Here is an 18,682-nt window from a genome sequence, read left to right on the forward strand (position 1 = left end):
ATGGGCTTCACTCATCACATCAGGACATCATCATGCATATATTTTAGATGTTGGCTGACCAATTGACAGCTCGTAAAGGTATAATGATTGGCGTGCGAATAGGCTGACGCCAGAACGAGCCTGCATATTAGGTTTTGCTTATCACTATCGACTGGCCTCGATAGTCCTAACCAACCCTCGCCGCCGGCACCAACGATAGCACAACGTGCACAACCGAAAGCTAGTTCCAAACGCATATGAAATTACTCAATGTCGAAGAATCAAAATAGGTATCCACTGAGGTCCGGTCCAGAAGGACTCGCTATACCTACCCCCTCGACTACTACAGCTCAAGCACTACTACCCATATTAGCGCTGCACTACAACTCGAAGTCCCACAATGCCGGCGAAACCAGTTCTGAGCCAAAGTACTGGCTATGGACTCATCATTGGCTTGGGCTTTCTCTTCGGTAGGCTACAGTACCGCATGGGATCATCATATACTGACGGACGTTGTTGAATAGCTTTCGGGATGATGCTCTGCACATTTGTGCTCAGGCGGTACAACAACGAGCTTAACACGTCCGAAGTGTTTAGTACAGCAGGAAGAACCGTGAAGACAGGACTGGTCTCGGCAGCCGTCGTGTCATCGTGGACGTGGGCAGCAACAGTGATGCAGTCGTCTGCCATTGCATATCAATATGGAGTCTCGGGGCCGTTTTGGTACGCCAGTGGAGCGACTGCACAGATCCTTCTGTTTGCAACACTAGCCATCGAATTGAAGCGCAAGGCTCCGAATGCGCATACAGTAGGTGTTGCATATGGCGCAGAGGTGTACTAGACTGACACGTCAGTTCCTCGAAGCAATTCGCGCTCGCTACGGCGGCGCCACTCATGGAGTCTTCATCACTTTTGGCCTGTTGACCAACGTCCTTGTGACAGCCATGCTCCTTACTGGTGGTTCTGCAGTTGCAAGCGCGCTGTCTGGCGTCCCTACCGCTGCAGCTTGCTTCCTGCTGCCAGTAGGAGTGGTGCTCTACACCATCTTCGGAGGCATCAAGGCCACATTTCTTACCGACTATGGTCAGTGCGGTGTTCCAATTGCGTATGTGGATGAATTCGTACTGAACTTCTCCCAATGCAGTGCATACTATCGTCATTATGGTCGTGCTGTTCCTGTTTGCGTTCACCGCTTTTGCAACTTCCGACAAGCTGGGTAGTCCTGGCGCCGTGTGGGAGGCGTTGACTGAGGTACGTTGGTTGCTGAGAGCCATGAAAGTGCCACTTCTCTCGCTGACCTCTGTCCTTTCCTCCCTAGGCTGGAAAGCGTCATCCTGTCGACGGCAATGCTGGCGGTAGCTATCTGACTATGAAATCCCGAGACGGGGGTATCTTCTTCTTGTATGCTGTGCACGTTCACCAGGTCATATGTTGAGACTGCTAACTGTTGGCCAGGATCAATCTCACGGAGAACTTTGCCACAGTCTTCCTGGATAATGGCTACTGGAACAAGGCCATTGCCGCGTCTCCAGCTCACGCTCTGCCAGGTTATGTCGCGGGAGGTCTTGCCTGGTTCGCGATTCCATGGCTTGCAGCCACCACAATGGGTATGGCGATCATGGGGACATACACTTAGACTCCCCGAAGCAGCTTTCTGACTCAAATCGTTTTAGGCTTATCCGCACTTGCTCTGGAGAACAACCCATCCTTCCCGACGTATGTGTGCTGGCTCGATATTGCCGTGAAGATGAAGCTGACCAAAGCCTCACCAGCTATCCCAACCGCATGGACCCAGCAGATGTCAAAGCTGGCCTTCCTCTTCCATACGCCGCTGTCGCTCTGTTGGGATCGAAGGGTGCTGCTGCTACGCTTGTCCTCGTGTTCATGGCAGTAACATCGGCGATGTCGGCAGAGCTGATTGCCGTGAGCACAATATGTACCTACGATATCTACAAGGTCTGTTGCGGGCACAGTGATGGAAAGGACCGATGTATACTGACCATCTGTTTTTCATCAAGGCCTACATCAATCCGCAAGCGAGTTCTAAGAGCCTCATTCGAGTGTCGCACTTGAGCTGCATCATCTACTCGATCTGCATGGCAGCTATCAGCACCGGTTTATACTACGGAGGAATCAGGTACGCGCTTCTGTTTGGCTTCGGGAAACAATCATGCTAATGTCTCTGTAGTCTCGGCTACTTGTACCTCCTCATGGGCGTCATCGTCAGCGGAGCAGTCATACCAGCAACAGCAACCCTCTTCCTCACCAACCAATCTTGGGCCGCAGCAACATTCTCTCCCCCTCTGGGACTCGTCTGTTCCATCATCAGCTGGCTCTCACACGCCAAAAGCGCCTATGGCTACGTGAACCTCGAGTCCACGGGCGATCAGAATGTCATGCTGACGGGAAATCTCGTTTCGCTCTTGAGTCCCTTACTCTTCATCCCCGTCCTCTCTCTCGTATTCAAAAGCCCCAAATACGACTGGAAGACCATGGGTTACATCCGCCGCGATGACGATTCCGATCTACTCCAAAACGACCTGGAACAAGTCGATGATGATCATGATGCCTCGAACCCGTCCGCACCGACGAGCAGGTCCATCGCAGAAGCCGAGCGGAAACAACTCGATCGATCCGTCAAAACTGCAGGATACCTCACCATCGGCCTCTCGCTGGCCACACTCATTCTGTGGCCCATGCCCATGTTTGGAACGGGATACATTTTTTCCAAAAAATTCTTCACGGGATGGGTCGTGTGTTGCTTCCTATGGCTGTTTTGCTCGGCCATTTGTGTGGGAATTTATCCTTTGTGGTGAGTTTGAAACCCCCCCCCCCTCCCCCCCGGCTCTTCATATTTCCATTTTTTCTAGGTGTTTCTTCTTCGCTAACGTATCAACCCTTTTCTCTTTTTCTCACTCCATCAGGGAAGGAAGAGAAACGTGCGCACGAACATTCAAAGCCATTGTGAGAGATTTGCGCGGAGGTGGAAGGGTGAAGCCGTCGAACATGACCGTTACTCATGGAGAGGTGGTGAATGTGGCGGGAGAAAAAGGAGGCGAGGAGAGGGAATCGGAAAAGGAGGATGAAAAGCACACTTCCGAGACACCTCCACACGTGGAGCTTGCCAAATAAGTCAGCACTCGGGGTTGGTTGTCGATGGTGGATGATGGGTGCTGCCCGGTGACGAGACTCATACCCCCCTACCTAGACGAGGGTTGGGGGAGAGGTGGGCGGTCTGTCGAGAGGTAAAAGAAAGGTAGTGATTATAATATGTCTTCTTTTGGATAATCGTATGTTACAAGTTGTAAAGCTCACCGTCCCATCCATGCAGCATCCATACTGCTTACTTCTCGGTGATGACACCCCCCAGGCGCCGCGCTAATGTTCCGATTCTGTTGTGTGGAAAGCCATACGAGAAAAAAGCAATCTGAAACCTTGCTACAGCAACTTTTTCATCTCTCAACACCGACCGTATGTTCCTTGCTCAATCCAGAGCAGCATTGTGCATTAATTGTATTATGTCTTTTGTTCAATCTGTTGTGGTATCCATCTCGTCCTCTTGGGCAATACCAAATTTTCTCCTCTTCCGATCGCCGGTGCCGCCATACTTCTAGTTACGCTTCTTCGGCTGAGAAAGAGCAGCAAGTCGAGCCTGGCTGATAGTTGTCGAGCTCGGACGTCCCGCTGTCTTCTTCACGGGACTAACACTCTTCGCGCCCTTGGGCTTCACGCCAAGCGTGGTACGTCGAGCCGTTGCAGCAGCAGTCATGGCCATAGGACCAGATGAGACCTTCGATTTTGGTGAAGGGGCGCTAGGCTTGGAGCGCTTGGTAGGACGTTGAGCATCATCGTCCTCGGCCACGGGCGTGTTCTCTTTGTCGGATGTTATGTCGACATCTTCGGAATGCACCCGGGCAAGATTGTTCTCGAATTCGAATTTTCGCTTCTTGGTACCAATCGGAGGAGAGACAATCTTATTCACCGATGCAGTCACTTTCCTGTTCTCGAAATCGAACTTGCGCTTCTTTTGGTTGTTGGGTGATGCTACAGATGCAACGGCGTCAGCTGACACGTATCGGATGGTGGCTGGTCGTGAGTTGCGCGATGCAGATGCTGGGGCATTTGGCGACTGACCAAAGACGATGTCGTGGTCGCCCGCACGGAACGTGAAATCCTGCGGTCCAGCAGTCTGGCGACGTTTTTGAGGCGAAGGAGAGAGCGATGGCACGCGCTCGTTTGTGGGCACGGCAAGTGGTAATTGTGGGTAGTGGGATGACTCCTGCTGTGAACGTGCATGGGGCTCGGACACTGGAGCTGACGCTGCTGTGACATCGACATATTGCTCAGATGTGGGAGACGGAGTTGGGGTCTGCGATTCCGAGCTCGTCTCAGTATTCTGGACTTTCAAGTCGCGAGCTTTGGTCGACGACGAGAAGTCGACGTGCTTTCGAGCTTGAGCTGATGCTGGTGGGACTCCAGGCAGCGCCTTGTTGAGCACTGCTGCCTTCTTGTCGGGAGGAGTGGCGAGATGTGTGCCAGCAGCTACCTTGGACGGGTCGTCTGAGTAGAGACGCTGCGGCGAGCGAAGTATCGACTTCATGGGCGATTGTCTCAAAAGGTTGAAGCGACCCGTTAATGTGTTCGTAGCACTCTTGCCAGGGGTCTCATCCACAGTGCTGTTGGCTGCGAGAGGCAATTTCGTGGGCGAGCGGGACAAGAATGGCATCGCGGGGGCGTCAGCTTGGAAAGGATCCGCCTCGTTCGTTGTAACCACGACTGCTTTAACAGGGGAGCGCGACAAGAAGGGGACCTGCTTCTCCTTGGGTGCAGTAGCGCTCTGTTCGTTCACCTCGTGCTTCTTCAATACGCCTGCCTTTGCTGGAGTCCGTGCAAGAGATGAGTCCATCATGGATGTTGGCTTCTCCACAGGCGCTGTGACAGTAGATGCCGGAGCAAACATGGCCACCTTTGAGGGCGAGCGAGCGAGTAGTGGTGTAGCATCTGTGTGCTCCTCCAAGTGTACTGGCTTCTTGAGCGCAGACTTCAGAGGCATCTTGCCTGGTGTGAAATGTGGTGCGGGGAGCTTGCTGGCTGCCTTGGTGCTCTTGACACTTGCGGCTCGCGCAAGAGACGCCTGCGTGGGTGTTGAGAGCGTACCGATCCTGGATTGCTTGTTTGGGGTTACAGTCTTCTCACTCTCGCTTGAACGCGGGCGATCAGCCGACACATCATCGGTCTCGGTGCGCTTGGCACGCTTCGCCGGAGACGCCTGCGTGAGGTCTTGGATTGATCTCGATCGTGGTAGTTTCTGAGGAGAAGCGTTCGCCAGATCCTTGAAAGATGTAGATCGCGGCAGAGCGCTACCCTCGTAGTTTGTGACGGACTTGGGTCCTTGACTGGAATTGGGCCTCGACGATGTATCTGGCTCGTCCAGCTTCGCTTTTGATGGACTACGCTTCAGAGACTTTGGCCCCACTGTCTTCATCTCCACGACGGGCTTGAAGCGTTCGGGATTGGCTCTCCATGCGCTGGCATGATTTGCGATCGAGTCCATTTTCTGTTCTTCCATCAGATGTGCCTGCGAGAAGCGGCCCTTGGGCTTGGCCAGCTTCCGAGCGGCCAAGACTTCATCGATGCTCTGCGGCACATCCCCATCTGCCACCATCTGATTCCGGATTCGCGCAGCCTCCTCGCGCTTCTCGAACATGAGCTGCTTCGCTTCAGGGCTGAGGCCGAGAGAGGTCTCGCGGCGGAAGGTGAAGTGGTACGACGAGGGCGAGGTGGTGTCGCTCTCGAGATTGCGGGTCTTGGTCGGAGTGCCCTGCAGAGTGCCTATCCTGCTCTTCTGCTTGGGAGGTTCGGTGTGCGGTGCCATGTTGGAGAAGCCCAGGTGCCGAGCCTCGTCGCGGGCCTTGGCGGTAGTGTGGTGGTGCAATTGAGGGTGCATTTCCGCTTCGGTCGGCTTGATGGGCGTGCCCTTGGTTGGGGTTTGGCGGGCAGCCGGGTGCGCAAGGTTCGTGGGCAGCGTCGGGTAGGCCATGCTCGTCGTCGTCGCTGTCACTGCGGAGGGAGAGTTGGAGGCGGAGGCAGAGGAGGGGAACGCGCCAGGCATCTCGTCGCCTTCTTCCAGCGCAGAGAGCAAAGACGACTTGGCCGGGAGGGTGTGCGGGGTGCGAGTGGGAGGAGGCGCGTCGTGGGCCAGCGAGACTCGCTTGGGAGTGGTGGCCGACTGGTTGCGCAGACGCGCGGAGCTGCGGCGGGCCATGCTCAACAGCGGTGCTGGGGGTGGTGGTGGTGGTGGTGGTGGTGAGCAAGCGGAAGTGCAGTGCCGGCGGTGGATGGTAGAGCAGGAGGTACTGTAGGGTGGCCTCAGGGAGGAGGAGAGCCTGTGCAGGTAGTGTCAAGGTCTGGTGCAGGGAATGTAGCAGGCAGCTTATTTTGTGACGCGCGATCGGATTTTCAAGCGGACGCTGAGTCGCGAACAGGCAATGTGGGCAGGTATTGGACGCATGTGATGATGATGATGGGGATGATGATGTGATGGGGCGCCTCTTGTTTGTCGGTAAGCACGGGCGGGAGGCTGTTGCGAGGGACGACGAACTCCTGCTCCGTGCTTTTCTTGGCATATCTCTTTCGTCTCACCCTTTCCATGTTTATTCACTTCAACTTCAAGTGAATTCAAATTGTGCCTTCATCCCTGTCACTGGTACTGAGAAGAGAGTCTTGTGTCTTGGAGATACCGTTCCCGATGGCCTGAGGAAAAGACTGCATCCTGCGCCAAGTCAACTAAACTAGTTCAAGGTCGGCCCATTGAAAACAGAGCACAGCCTGCGAATCGCTGCGACTATTTGCCGCTCGGCATCGCTGTCAACCATGTCACTCCCTGCATCTCCGAGATGGGCGGCTACTCGTCGTCTACGGTTCACCGAATCCATCAGCCTGAGAACTTCCCGGTTTTAGCATGTTACACATCTCTGCGCCGCAGCGATCGGTCAGAATGGACGCTTGTATATGTTCGAGCGTCGTCCGCTCTGGGAACTGCTTCCATGGTCTGGTGACTAGTTTGGACTACATTCGCTTTCGGTGGCTGCTTTTATTATTCACAATCATTCCCACACTCTTCGATAGGAGAGCCTTATACATACTGTACTTGGGGAGAAAGCGATAGAAATCATGTCGAACACCACGCACATTTCCTCATCGGCCACTAGCGCCACCGCTGCAGCGACCAGCACCGCTGCCACATATGATTTCAGCATCGAGGAGGCGACAGTCCGCAACACAGCCATCGGTGTCTGCATTGCACTCTTCGTTCTGCTGTTCTGCGCTCTCATTGCATTGGAAATCATGCGACGTCGTCTGAAACGAATGAGGAAGTGGCTTCGGAAATACATGAGCCAGGAAGAGGGACTCAGCACTCATTATGTTGTTGGCTCAGGATTGAGCATCCAAACGGAGAGCCCCGCGAACCCAGAAGATATCCGCTACGAGCTGGTCCGTCCGATGGCCAGACTTCCAGAAAGACATGTGGCCGATGAAGTCTCTGTCCAGGGCGAAGTCTTTGAGTCCGATGCGAGATCTGTGCATAGCTTTCACCGTGGTTCGACACACAAACATAACAAGAACATCGTGAGCAAGTGGTACGATCTTCGGGGCCACAGGAACAGACAAGCTTGATTGTCATTTCAACATTTGTAATGGATGATGGATGTTCTTCGATGGGAGAAAGAAGGAGAAAATGGGAGATTGCGAAGAATAGTGTGGTACCTGAGTTTGCGGGTGTTGGACTTGCTTCTCAAAATCACCCTTGCTCGCGCCAGTCTCTGTCAGCATCGACCTTACCGTTTCATTTATGGCCGCTTGCGTGATGAGAGGTCCCGATACAGCGACACCATCACCAGATGTCAAACTAAAGAGCCATGAAAAGGAACAGCAAGTCAACCCAGCAACACCACATTCCCTCCAGCGCTGAGGCATCTTGCATAGTCTATGAGATGTTGCTATGCAGAAAATATCCTCGAACAACACTCCTACGAGCGTTGCAACTCTGCCCGGGATGCCAGAGAGATTCCCAAAGTCAACTTTGGTCACCACTGTCTGTGGCGAGAGTCGATACTGGGACAAGCAACATACAAGCAAACCTCGGCATTCTGCCTCATCCTACTTAGGTAGAGATCAGCTTCAATGGGAACGTCAGTACTGAGCTGTTATGGGTTCACTATGGAGGACGACCACCGCTGTGTCTGTCACGAGAATCTCGATCCCACGATCGTGATAGACCGAAGGATGGCCTCACGATTTTCTCCGCGCTGACAATGCTGGAACGGCCCAGGCATAGATTTCGCTCTGGATGCGTAGTCTGCGCTTGATATAGGTCATGTGGCTGTCTATGTCGCGTCATACCTCATAACTTCATTATCATCAGTACCTACCTAAGGTACATGTAAGGTATCTACCTAGGGAAGCATCGGCCTCTACTTTATATCTTTAATACTATGCAACCCGTATTCTCGGCGATTGGAGGCTTGGTCGAGAATCAACATATGCTGCAATCTACGCCCATTTTCCCAGCACTCCCATCACGATCATGCCACAAACGAGAGCACATCCCGCTCCCAATGTCTTGCGAACACCACTCGTCAGTAGCTCGCCACCCTCAATGACCCAATCGCGAGCCCACATGTCCACAACGCCCACCCAGACCAGGACACCAGCCGACAACGCATCGAGCGTACCAAATGTGATGACAGTAGCAGGATTGTTCCCATTGAACGTGTTCAACACCCCAATACCAATCGCCATACCCACGGGCGTGATGAGCGCAAATGCCAATGCCATGAAGAATTTGGCGGGGAAAATTGCCCCCGGGAGTAATGCGATCCGGGCTCCCAGAGCCAGTCCTTCGAAGAATTGGTGGAAAACTATCACTACGAGGAGGGTGCGATAGAAGGCATCGCCAGCAACTACCAGCGTCAAACCGATCAGGACAGAGTGGAAAATGATGCCGGCTTCCATGACTGCGACCGAGAGTTGATTGTTTGCTCCTCCGTGGTGATGGTCCATGGCACGGAAAGCATCGCGGGATTCGTCCTCCCGTGTGCTATCAGGAGGAGGAGGAGAAGAAGAAGACTGATCACTCTTGGCATGGACATGCTGCTGATGTGCAGGCAGTTCGCTTGCATCGCTGCGTCGAGAAGCGAGGAATCGAGTTCCGAGATATTCGATCAGGAAACAGATGAAAATTCCTGCCATCACGATCGCAGAGGTTGTGCCTTCGTAGTCGAGCTCGCCGATGCACTCGTTGGAGAACATGAGTTTTGCATGAGTGTATAACTAAAAAAAATTGGCAGTCTGTCAGCTACAGATTCGAATGAAATGAAACAGAAGAAGAAGAAAAAGAAAAAGAGAACATACATGAATGAATGCTGTGGCTATGATGATTCCCGTCCCGAATTGCTTCACAATCATCAAGATATCGAAGCTGACCGCCGAGTTCCTAAGGCCAGGGATTTTGGTCAAGACCATAGGTGCGTAGACACCAATTCCACTCGTCACCAGCACGATAAACAGCGACCCCACGCGTAGACCGGTATCGTAATCTCGTGTCGTCAAGCCGCACGATTTCTCGCCGCTGCTGCCTCCAGTGCAGTGTTCCACTCCTGCGTGGAAATGGCAATTCGCTTCTTCTTCTTCTTCTTCTGCCTCACTGGCTTCGGCATTGACAGCCAACAGAGCAAATTCCGCACCGGAGGCGTCGAGGCAGAGAATGGAAGTATCGTGTGAATGACAGCCCGTATACGTCGCTGGAATCGGAGCCGTCGGGGTGGGGTCGAGCTGGTATTCCTCACCTTGATATGTGCACCGCACACCCTCGCCATCATGCTCGTGGCAATCCGTGGCGGATGACGCATCGTTGCTGGAGGAGGGTGCGGTTCCAGATTCGGCTTCTTCGCAGTGCTCTGTTCCATCACTATCCGTATGGCAATGGGACGATGATTCCGGCGATGTTGTGCTCTCTCCCACGGCAAGGATTACAACTTCCTCGCCTTCGGGATCGACGCAATATCTAAAGTGGTGTGTGTGTCAGCGCAATGTGACAAGGGGAAAACAAGAACAAAAACAAATTCAGAGGAGCAGAGGAAAAAATCACGTACTGTTCACTTCCATGCTCGTGACAATCCGTATACTGTGCAGGCATTTCCCCCGTCGGCGTCACATCGACCTTGACCTCTTCACCTGCTCCATTGACGCAGAGCACTTCGGTGGCATGAGCATGACAATCTGTCACTGCAGTGACCTGTGCTGCTGCCGCTGTGGTGGTGCTCGCAGGCACAGAGATGGGCACTGTCGCGGTTCCAGACGCGGTGTACGTGGCGCGAGCAGTCTCCACGCCGTTTAAGAAGCAGTATTCGACCACCTCTCCGCTGCTCTCCGATCGGTTGTGGCAGCCTGTGTATGTGGTCCGCTGTGCGTGTGCTGCGCCGAGAGCGAGTGAGAATAGCACTGCTGCTGCTCTGGAATACATTCTTCTGTTTCCTTTTCTGTGTCTTGTGTCTTGGAGGACTTTGCTGTATTTATCTCCAGTCTCAACTTTGGTTCCTCCAGTTTCAGGCTCTATATTAGCAGTGGTAATAGTAGAAGACTTCTTTCATCGATGTACCAAACGATGATTTCCTTCTTCTCGATTCGCTATGTCGTCTGGCTTCACATACACACACTCGCACTCGCACATGTATATAAATGTACTCGGCCCATTCAAGTGCAATCAAAGCAGAGAACTTGCCAGGCTAATCGACCTACCCAACTAGGGATTCCATCCCCGAACTCTGCCATAGTGTATGTATATGTATGCGCCCCCAGCATAGCGGACGATCGGTAGTGCTACTGTACTAGTCGTACGTTCCAAGCATAACCTTGATGAATATCAAGAAAATTAGACAACTGGAGGAGACGCTTGGCTTGTGCATAAAGAAGAGTTTGTCCATCTTTTAGTCGGCAAACGGTACGGATCTAGTATGGCGTGTGTATGTGCCAAGTCGTGGGATCTTCGTGTTTGGGGGGAAATATAAATACTTCCTATGTTCCTATTGCCAATTGGGGTATCGCTTGTAGTTAGATATACTGTTAATATGTGTAGTTGTGGAGAGTCCATTACGGTTATGCTGGGCGCAGGAATTTTTCCGGTCTTGGCTGAAGGTAGTGCTATAGCCTATACAGGACATGTACATAAGTTATCTGCTGGTTTTATGATTTGAAGACCTGCAACCACCCACCTTGGCCTTGGCTGGCTATAGTAATAAGGTAGTACTGCATAAAGAAGCGGGAATTGAACGTACCAGGTATCAGGCAGTATGCAGACACCAGGAATATTCCCAACATATCGTGAATTGCCATCTTCACCAGAGAAGCGTGCTCAAGACTCACGCTGCACTAACTCTCTAGGTCGAAGAGTGCACAGACCGGAACTAGACCACGAGAGAAAGAAGACCGTCCTTGGCTCTCACCAACGACTTAGCATGCTTGAACACCTCCTCGCCAATGGCTGAACTCTTCACATGCCACGGTCAACGCGCATACACCGTGATGGACGGGACCAAGAAGGCATACCGCATAGTCGCTGCATTAGGTGATGAGAATGGCTTGGTCGAGGTGAATGACGATGACTGTCTACCATTTCCCATGGCGGATGGGCCCTGTGAGTCCAACGGGCATGTATAAAAATCCAGCAGGCCCGTAGTCGTGTTCCTACTCCGCAGGCAGCGAGTTCTTCATTCAGTATCTCCATATATCCACACACCTCTAATCCTCCTCCATGTTCACTCTCGCAGCCGTCCTCGTCGGGGCCCTTGCGGTATCAGCGGCGCCAACACCCGAGCAGAAGCGTCAAGCCCCCTTTGCAAGTGTTCAACTGCCATGGAATGCAGGAGAGGTGACCGAGTTCCGTATTCACAACAGCTGCAACGCATCACAAGAATACCAGCTCCGACAAGGCTTGAATGAGGCCATTGAGCTCGCTCAGCATGCCAAGGACCACATGAACCGTTGGGGCAACGAGAGTAGCATCTACCGCAAGTACTTTGGCAATGCTCCCACTGCGGAAGCAATCGGAGCCCTCGACGTTGTCGTGAATGGGAACAAAGCAAGCTCCATCTTCCGTTGCGACGATCCAGATGGGAACTGCGCGTTGATGCCAAGTGAGTCCTGACCTGACTTTCCATCCAACTTGGCTGCCCGAATGCAGCTGACACAGAAATTGCTCAGCGTGGGCTGGTCACCATCGTGGTAGTAACGCCTCGCACGAGACCGTCATATGCCCGACTTCATTCTTCGAACGTCGTCCCCTCTCCACCTTGTGCGCACGAGGCTACAACGTTCGCCAATCCTCTCGTGTCGTCTTCTGGGCCTCGGATCTCCTCCACCGCATGTACCATTTGCCAGAGATTGGACAAGGTCACATCGACCACTTTGCCGAAGGCTATGAAGGCATCCTCGAGGCTGCAGCCAGCGGTAGCCCGAACGTCACCCGCGACTCTGATGGCCTGCAGTATTTTGCTCTTGAGGCTTATGCATACGACATCATCGCGCCAGGCGTGGGTTGCCCCGGTCCCTCTGGCCCACCGAGCAGTACTACTTCTTCTTCTTCAGCAGCAGCACCAACAACTCCTACTGCGACCGCCTCGACCACCGCCTCGACCAATGGCCCGACCACTGCCAGTACATCTACTCCTGCAGCTGCTGCCGATACCAGTATACCAGACGTAAGTGATGGCTTTGCGTTGGATGCTCGAGATTGTTGCTGACCTGTTACCTTGTGCAGAATTGTCACGCACACGCTGACGGCTCACTGCACTGTACTTAAACTAGAGCCCCGAGAGATCTTGTCAGATGTTATGATATACGATTATGACCAAAATGCAATGTATAAACGAATAGGTACCTTAGTTTTAGATGTTAGCCGCAAAGAATAAAAGAGAAAGTCATCACGATCTTGTTGTGTTTCACTCCCATTGACTGTACTTCTGGCTTGCAACATCCGATCCTACCAGGTACATGTAGATCGTGGTTCCTGCAATCATATTAATACAACAGACCCATGTTGGCGACATTAGATCACGTTTCCTCTGCAACACCAAGGAGGGTGCAAGCCATGTGGTACTGAGACCGCGATCGACTAGTAGTCAACATGAATGCTCACTCCAAGTTCTCTGATCTCTACACTCAGGCGGGTAGGTACAGGTAGGTGAGATAGCCCCATTTCCTATCTGGCTCTCCAAGCAAGATGGCCGAGCACTCTATACACGGAGTAAGCATAGGTAGGTACCTAGGTACGTCTCAGAATGCCGCCGACTGTAGGCGGGGCCTCGTATGCACACAATTCCTCCTTTGGCCACGCGGAACCCTACTGTTGACAAGGCACAATACCTACATGACCCTACGTCCTACGTAAATTCGTCGGTGCCTTACAGCGAACATACAGATCTCTCAACCAGCACATGCGGCCCACATGAGCTCCATGGCTGTGGACCAACTCTCTTGGGATATTCCATGCAACCCAATCCATTAATCCTTCGCGGCAGCTTTTTTGGTTCTTATCTCCACCAAAAGACAGGGAAGAAATGTTTCCATCTCCCCGAGAAGCGCAATTTCAGCTTGGAAAAAAGTGTCCCCCCAGAGTGAAAAACAAAAAGAAAGAAAAAAAAGCAATGTGGTGAGCACGCTCGGTGGGAAAATCATACCACCGCGGGAGAAGATCGGAGCCATAGGTAGCCAGAAACGAAAGTCGTTCCGTTCGTGTGTGTGATACGAGGTCGGACAGTACCTACGTGTGAAGTGTACGTAGTCTTTCTAGGAACATGTTGGCAAAGCTATCGCAGAAGTGGGACGAGAACGAGATGATGAACACGGGTCAGACACAAAAAAGAAAAGCTGTAGCCTACCTATCCGCGTGGCATTCGATGACCAAAAGGAAGCCAGCGTGTTGCGTGGACACCATACCTGCTGATACCTTACTGTAGAATTGAGATGGATGGACGGGCGGTCGTCGTCGTCGTACGTGTTACAGGGAGGGAGCAGACCCATGACTTAATATTTGACGTCGAGGGACGCGTGAGACGCCAAGACCCACCACCAACTGTCGATCACGTTCGCGGGGCCTTTTGTCTGCAACTGCTGTAACAGCGGTATAGGGGGTCACAGAGCAGATCGTCCGTGCGACGTATTCAGAGCTGATGAGAATGGTAATTCTGAGAGATTCCCGCGGGGCACATGTTCAAAGTCGGTGACATTTGTGTAGATAGATACCTTATGGAGATACCTATTCAAAGTGGAAGCCAGCGGAGCCGCGATAGCCCTCATGTAGGGAAGAGTGTTAAGAGGTAAGGTAGGATTGATTATGTATGCTTTGCCGTCGTGACGCGTCCACACACTACTATTGATGCCAACTCCCGTCTTTTTGTGGTACCCAGGCATATAGACGCATATGACAGACGCGTAGAGCAGATAATAAACCCCCCGAGAGGCACTGCACTAGGAGGGGCGTACTACCAGTCCTAAGGAGTGAAGAGAGCCGCGGTTCAACTTGACTCTCTTTCACTCTCTACTTTTAAGCCCTAGGTAGGGACTCGTCGACGGCCACAGCAGTGCCAAGGGAGTAGGCGAGGTTGCATTGCTTTGGCGCTTGGCGTGCTCGATTGCCTCCAGGGCTCATCCGACAACAGACGTAGGCGGTAACGTGAGCAGCACAAGGCCGAATAGGCAGACGGCCAGAGAGGTTATTGTAGAGGCGAGGGCGGACGTAGTAGCAGTGGTGGTAGGTAAGGTAGTGCTGGTGGAGGCGGCGGCGGCGGCAGAGAGAGGTGTACGTATACTGTCCCAAGTGCGCGTAATCCCTGGGCATCTAGAAGACGTGCTGTAGGGATGAATCGTGGTCGAACGCACGGACGGGCCAGGGACGCGTCAGCCTGGAAGTGCTTTAGTGCTACGGCTGGTGGGATTCTTGTGTGTCTTTGACCTCCAAAGGAGCCCACACCAACACCCACCCGCCCGACCTCACCATCGCCTCCATCTCCACCACCACCACCACCACGACCTTCTTTTCGCACGTCGCCGCCGCCGTCTCTGCAGCACCGTGCTGCACTCACCCACCGCGGCCTCTGCAGTGCTGTTGTATGCTGGCTTCACTACTGCTGCATTGCTTCGACCGACGGGCGCAGCACACCGACGAAGGCGCAGCACACAGACCCTTGTTTTGATCGACGACCTACACTCCTTCAACCAACCACTACGACTGCACTTTTCCGTCACCTCGAGCCATCGAACATCGACTCCTCGACACAATCTCCCCTTCTCTCTGACACCATGGCGGATCCCAGCCAGAACACCCACCGCGGTGTACCGCGACGAAAGCCCGTACCACGACCGTCGGCGCAGCCGCTTCCTGAGACGTGGGCGGCGGATCTCACGATGCAATTCCGACGGACGCTGTCGACGAAGCGCATGAATGAATTGAGCAGGAGGCCAGCGTCTATGAGGCGATCATCGTCGCGGCGGACGGAGCTGGTTACTGTTTCTTCGCCTGCCCCGCCGGTTCCCTCACGCGATGCGCCCGCACCACCTGTGAGGGAAGCACCCGGAGCTCCACAGGAGGGTATTCAGCGGCAACAGTCACCACCGCCCGAGTATGCATCGCTCCGAAACATTCCCAACATGCCGACCCCGCCCACCGACCCCAAGTCAATACGCTTTCGACACATGCTTGTTTCTTTGTCAAACACACCTTGCAAATGGGAGAATCCGGGACTGCTAGACGACGCACTCGCTAAACTACCACTCCAACGGATATACGATGAGGCACAAGAGGAATCAGACCTCTACAGGGCCGAAGCGGCATCGCTAGGGCCGAACACAAAGCCGGCATGGGGCTACCAGGACTGCGTGATTCGAGCCATGATGAGATGGTTCAAGGAGGACTATTTTGAATGGACTAATAATCCCAAATGTTCGACCTGTCACCAGCCGACTATTGGACGAGGTATGGTGGCACCGCTACCCGAGGAGCAAGCTTGCAGTGCATCGAGGGTCGAGCTGTACCAATGCAGCAATGCTCAATGCCAGTCTTTCGAACGCTTTCCCCGCTACAATGACGCCTTTGTGCTGGTCGACACGAAGCGAGGCCGCGTGGGCGAGTGGGCTACGTGCTTTGGCATGCTGTGTCGCGCGCTGGGCAGCCGAGTCCGCTGGGTGTGGAATGCCGAGGACCATATCTGGACGGAAGTGTACAGCACACACCGCAAGAAGTGGGTGCACGTCGACGTGTGTGAGGGAGCGTGGGACGCGCCTCTCCTCTACACTCAAGGTTTGTCCAGCCCCCCACTGTGCCTGTGTGTCGGTCCTTGCTAATGTCAGTCGTACAGGATGGAACAAGAAGCTGTCGTACTGCATCGCCTTTTCCGCCGATGGATGTCAAGATGTCACCCGCCGCTATGTTCGGAATGCAGAGCAAGCCGCACCTCGTGCTAAGTGTACGGAGGGCGTGTTGCTCCACATCCTGGGCGAGATCAAGGCGATGCGCCGCCGTGACATGGACAAGCAAGAACGATTCCGTCTCAATGCGGAAGACATGAAGGAAGATGCCGACTTCCGTAAGATGATCATCGAAGCTCTCGCGTACAACGTCAGCCTCATACTCCCTGGTGGCGAGGGCGAGAAGAGTGGTGGGGGTGGCCGCGATCGGACTGGAATCGACCCTGACGCCATGAAGGCTCTCGAGAGTGGGCAGGCGGAACGTGCGCGACAACGCGTGACATCCAACAACCACCACCACGCGCAACAACAACATCATCAACAGCCGCAACAGTAACATGGTCGTTGAAACATGACGTCGACCTGCGCATACACATACCTCTTCTTCTTCTTCTTCTTCTTCTTCTTCTTCTTCTGCTTCTTGGCCTTTCAAGGGAAGGCCAGCCAGCTATTTGAACCCAAGTTGTTACGATGGAGCATCGGCGCTTGGTTTGATGCAGCACTGGGATCTGCTGCGGATACGTTTTTTTCACTTTCGTATGTCTCACCACGATACCGCACACGGCCGATTACGGCAGATTCTTTTTTTGTTCTTTTTCATATGTGCGTTAGACTAGCTTTTTGTGTATGTGTGATATTTGGCGAGGAGTTTGCTGCGAGCATGGCGGGCACCATCTGATCCGCGGCGGCAATGATGAGATGTGTGTGTGTGTGTGTGTGTGTGTGTGTGTGTGTGTGTGTGTGTGTGTGGGCATGCATCGCGGATGGATGGTTCCTATCTTAATGCATTTCCGTTACATTACGGGATGATGGTGGAGATGGGATGATACCTCTTTGCGGATATGCTGATATGGGAGGGAAGAGGTGCGGCCTTGGGGACGGGCGAGGACATGGAGCGATGATGAAAGTGCTCTATTTTAGTGTGTAGTCGCGAGGCTGGGACGCATTGGATGTCGAGACGATGAACGAACCTAGCAGCAGAGCGTGCGGAAGCGCACTGGATGCCTGCATCTGCCATTCTACCATTGCATGATGCAGAAAGTGTTTTCGTTCAGCTTCCCGACCCTTTCATCATTGCCTCTTTTCCTATTTTTCCCATTTCCGTGCCCCATGTCTCCTCTATAGGTCGGTACCTAAGGTAAGGTAGGTCAGGTAGGTAAGCTACAGTACTGAGTACATGTAGGTCAGACAACTACATGTATGTAGGTACATAAGGTACCTACATGATTAGTCAGTGTCCTAGTGCTCGTGCTCCTCCACCTCGCCTAAGATATATATACTTCTACCTCAGGTAAGGTGGGTTACCTACTACCTCTGCTGTTCCCTACAGTACCTACATGTACTCTTCTACTAAACTACAAAGGTGGAATAATGGCTTGGCTAGTGCATGGGTGTGAAAGTCTTGAAGCAAAAGCCAAGCCAGGCTGACGCAATCCTCCCGTGTGTCAGCTTGTCCTTTCACAGGCTTCAGGTTCCTACTGTGCAGTGCAACAGTGCAGCAAACCTGTTCTATTCTTGGCCTCTTTGTTTCTCTCTCTCTCTCTCTCTCTCTCTCTAGAGAAGAAGAAGAGGAGGAGGAGGGGGATGGAGGTGGAAGAAGCAGAAGGAGAAGAAGGATCTCAGATGTCAATTTATAGGAATGTATCAGCAGGAGGTGACCGTTGCCAGGTCATCGTCATCATTATTATCATATAGCAAAGAAAGCCTGATCGATCTCTAGGTTATATTTAAAATGATGATGATGATGATGATGGTGCACGGCTGAAGAAAGAATACAACCTTGGAAAATATGCTGGACTATCGATATCAGAGGCAGTTAATCATACCTACCTAGGTACCTTACCTAGGTGCCGTACCTTAATCTCACAAATCCTTCATTTCCATTGCACGTTGGGACAAACGGCAGATGGTGGTCTGTTCTGTAATCATTGCCTGATCAGTGTAATGGATGGCTACCTGTATGCAAACAGGCGACCAGCAAACGAATCCTTTCTCTCGGTCTATATGTGTGTGTATGTGTGTGTGGAGACCGAGACAAGCGTGTGCTTGTGACGCGTCTCGCGGCGAGCTTGCGTCTACAGCCCAGCCTCCAGCCCCCCAGCCCTCAGCCCCAGCCAGCCAGACAGCCAGCCTGAGAACAGAAAAAGAAGTGTCCTTGGACTAGCTAGTAGGTAGCTACAAC

The 18,682-nt window shown here is 53.0% G+C and overlaps 7 protein-coding genes across 7 annotated transcripts; 4 read left to right on the forward strand and 3 right to left on the reverse strand.

Annotated features, from left to right (window-relative positions):
* Positions 1 to 369: 369 nt before the first annotated feature.
* Positions 370 to 3,111, forward strand: SEPMUDRAFT_56363 (Na+/solute symporter; the record flags this gene model as incomplete). The annotated part of the gene is made up of 11 exons (XM_016909397.1): positions 370 to 449; positions 504 to 787; positions 834 to 1,062; positions 1,124 to 1,230; positions 1,298 to 1,380; positions 1,435 to 1,586; positions 1,653 to 1,695; positions 1,752 to 1,935; positions 1,998 to 2,116; positions 2,168 to 2,791; positions 2,904 to 3,111. The coding sequence occupies exons 1-11, from the start codon at positions 380 to 382 to the stop codon at positions 3,109 to 3,111; spliced, it is 2,103 nt and encodes a 700-aa protein (XP_016764838.1). The 5' UTR covers positions 370 to 379.
* A 133-nt stretch (positions 3,112 to 3,244) lies between these two features.
* On the reverse strand, positions 3,245 to 6,408 carry SEPMUDRAFT_145900 (uncharacterized protein). The gene is made up of 2 exons (XM_016903332.1): positions 4,114 to 6,408; positions 3,245 to 4,023 (listed from the first exon to the last, which is right to left on the reverse strand). The coding sequence occupies exons 1-2, from the start codon at positions 6,242 to 6,244 to the stop codon at positions 3,590 to 3,592; spliced, it is 2,565 nt and encodes an 854-aa protein (XP_016764839.1). The 5' UTR covers positions 6,245 to 6,408; the 3' UTR covers positions 3,245 to 3,589.
* A 277-nt stretch (positions 6,409 to 6,685) lies between these two features.
* On the reverse strand, positions 6,686 to 10,591 carry SEPMUDRAFT_145902 (Zinc/iron permease). Its single transcript, XM_016903333.1, has one exon. It carries the CDS (start codon positions 9,289 to 9,291, stop codon positions 8,533 to 8,535), a length of 759 nt encoding a protein of 252 aa, XP_016764841.1. The 5' UTR covers positions 9,292 to 10,591; the 3' UTR covers positions 6,686 to 8,532.
* On the forward strand, positions 6,686 to 10,591 carry SEPMUDRAFT_152871 (uncharacterized protein). Its single transcript, XM_016907490.1, has one exon. It carries the CDS (start codon positions 7,153 to 7,155, stop codon positions 7,654 to 7,656), a length of 504 nt encoding a protein of 167 aa, XP_016764840.1. The 5' UTR covers positions 6,686 to 7,152; the 3' UTR covers positions 7,657 to 10,591.
* A 1,200-nt stretch (positions 10,592 to 11,791) lies between these two features.
* Positions 11,792 to 12,838, forward strand: SEPMUDRAFT_137469 (antigen 1 precursor; the record flags this gene model as incomplete). Its single annotated transcript, XM_016902839.1, has 4 exons — positions 11,792 to 11,830; positions 11,858 to 12,173; positions 12,241 to 12,737; positions 12,797 to 12,838. The coding sequence occupies 4 exons, from the start codon at positions 11,792 to 11,794 to the stop codon at positions 12,836 to 12,838; spliced, it is 894 nt and encodes a 297-aa protein (XP_016764842.1).
* A 2,233-nt stretch (positions 12,839 to 15,071) lies between these two features.
* Positions 15,072 to 17,246, forward strand: SEPMUDRAFT_122202 (uncharacterized protein). The gene is made up of 2 exons (XM_016901752.1): positions 15,072 to 16,331; positions 16,390 to 17,246. Exons 1-2 carry the CDS (start codon positions 15,337 to 15,339, stop codon positions 16,835 to 16,837), a joined length of 1,443 nt encoding a protein of 480 aa, XP_016764843.1. The 5' UTR covers positions 15,072 to 15,336; the 3' UTR covers positions 16,838 to 17,246.
* Positions 17,198 to 17,550, reverse strand: SEPMUDRAFT_145903 (uncharacterized protein). The gene has a single exon (XM_016903334.1). The coding sequence runs from the start codon at positions 17,516 to 17,518 to the stop codon at positions 17,300 to 17,302; it is 219 nt and encodes a 72-aa protein (XP_016764844.1). The 5' UTR covers positions 17,519 to 17,550; the 3' UTR covers positions 17,198 to 17,299.
* Between the last annotated feature and the right edge of the window lie 1,132 nt (positions 17,551 to 18,682).

This window comes from Sphaerulina musiva, assembly GCF_000320565.1.
Source record: "Sphaerulina musiva SO2202 unplaced genomic scaffold SEPMUscaffold_1, whole genome shotgun sequence".
Classification (NCBI taxonomy): Eukaryota; Fungi; Ascomycota; class Dothideomycetes; order Mycosphaerellales; family Mycosphaerellaceae; genus Sphaerulina; species Sphaerulina musiva.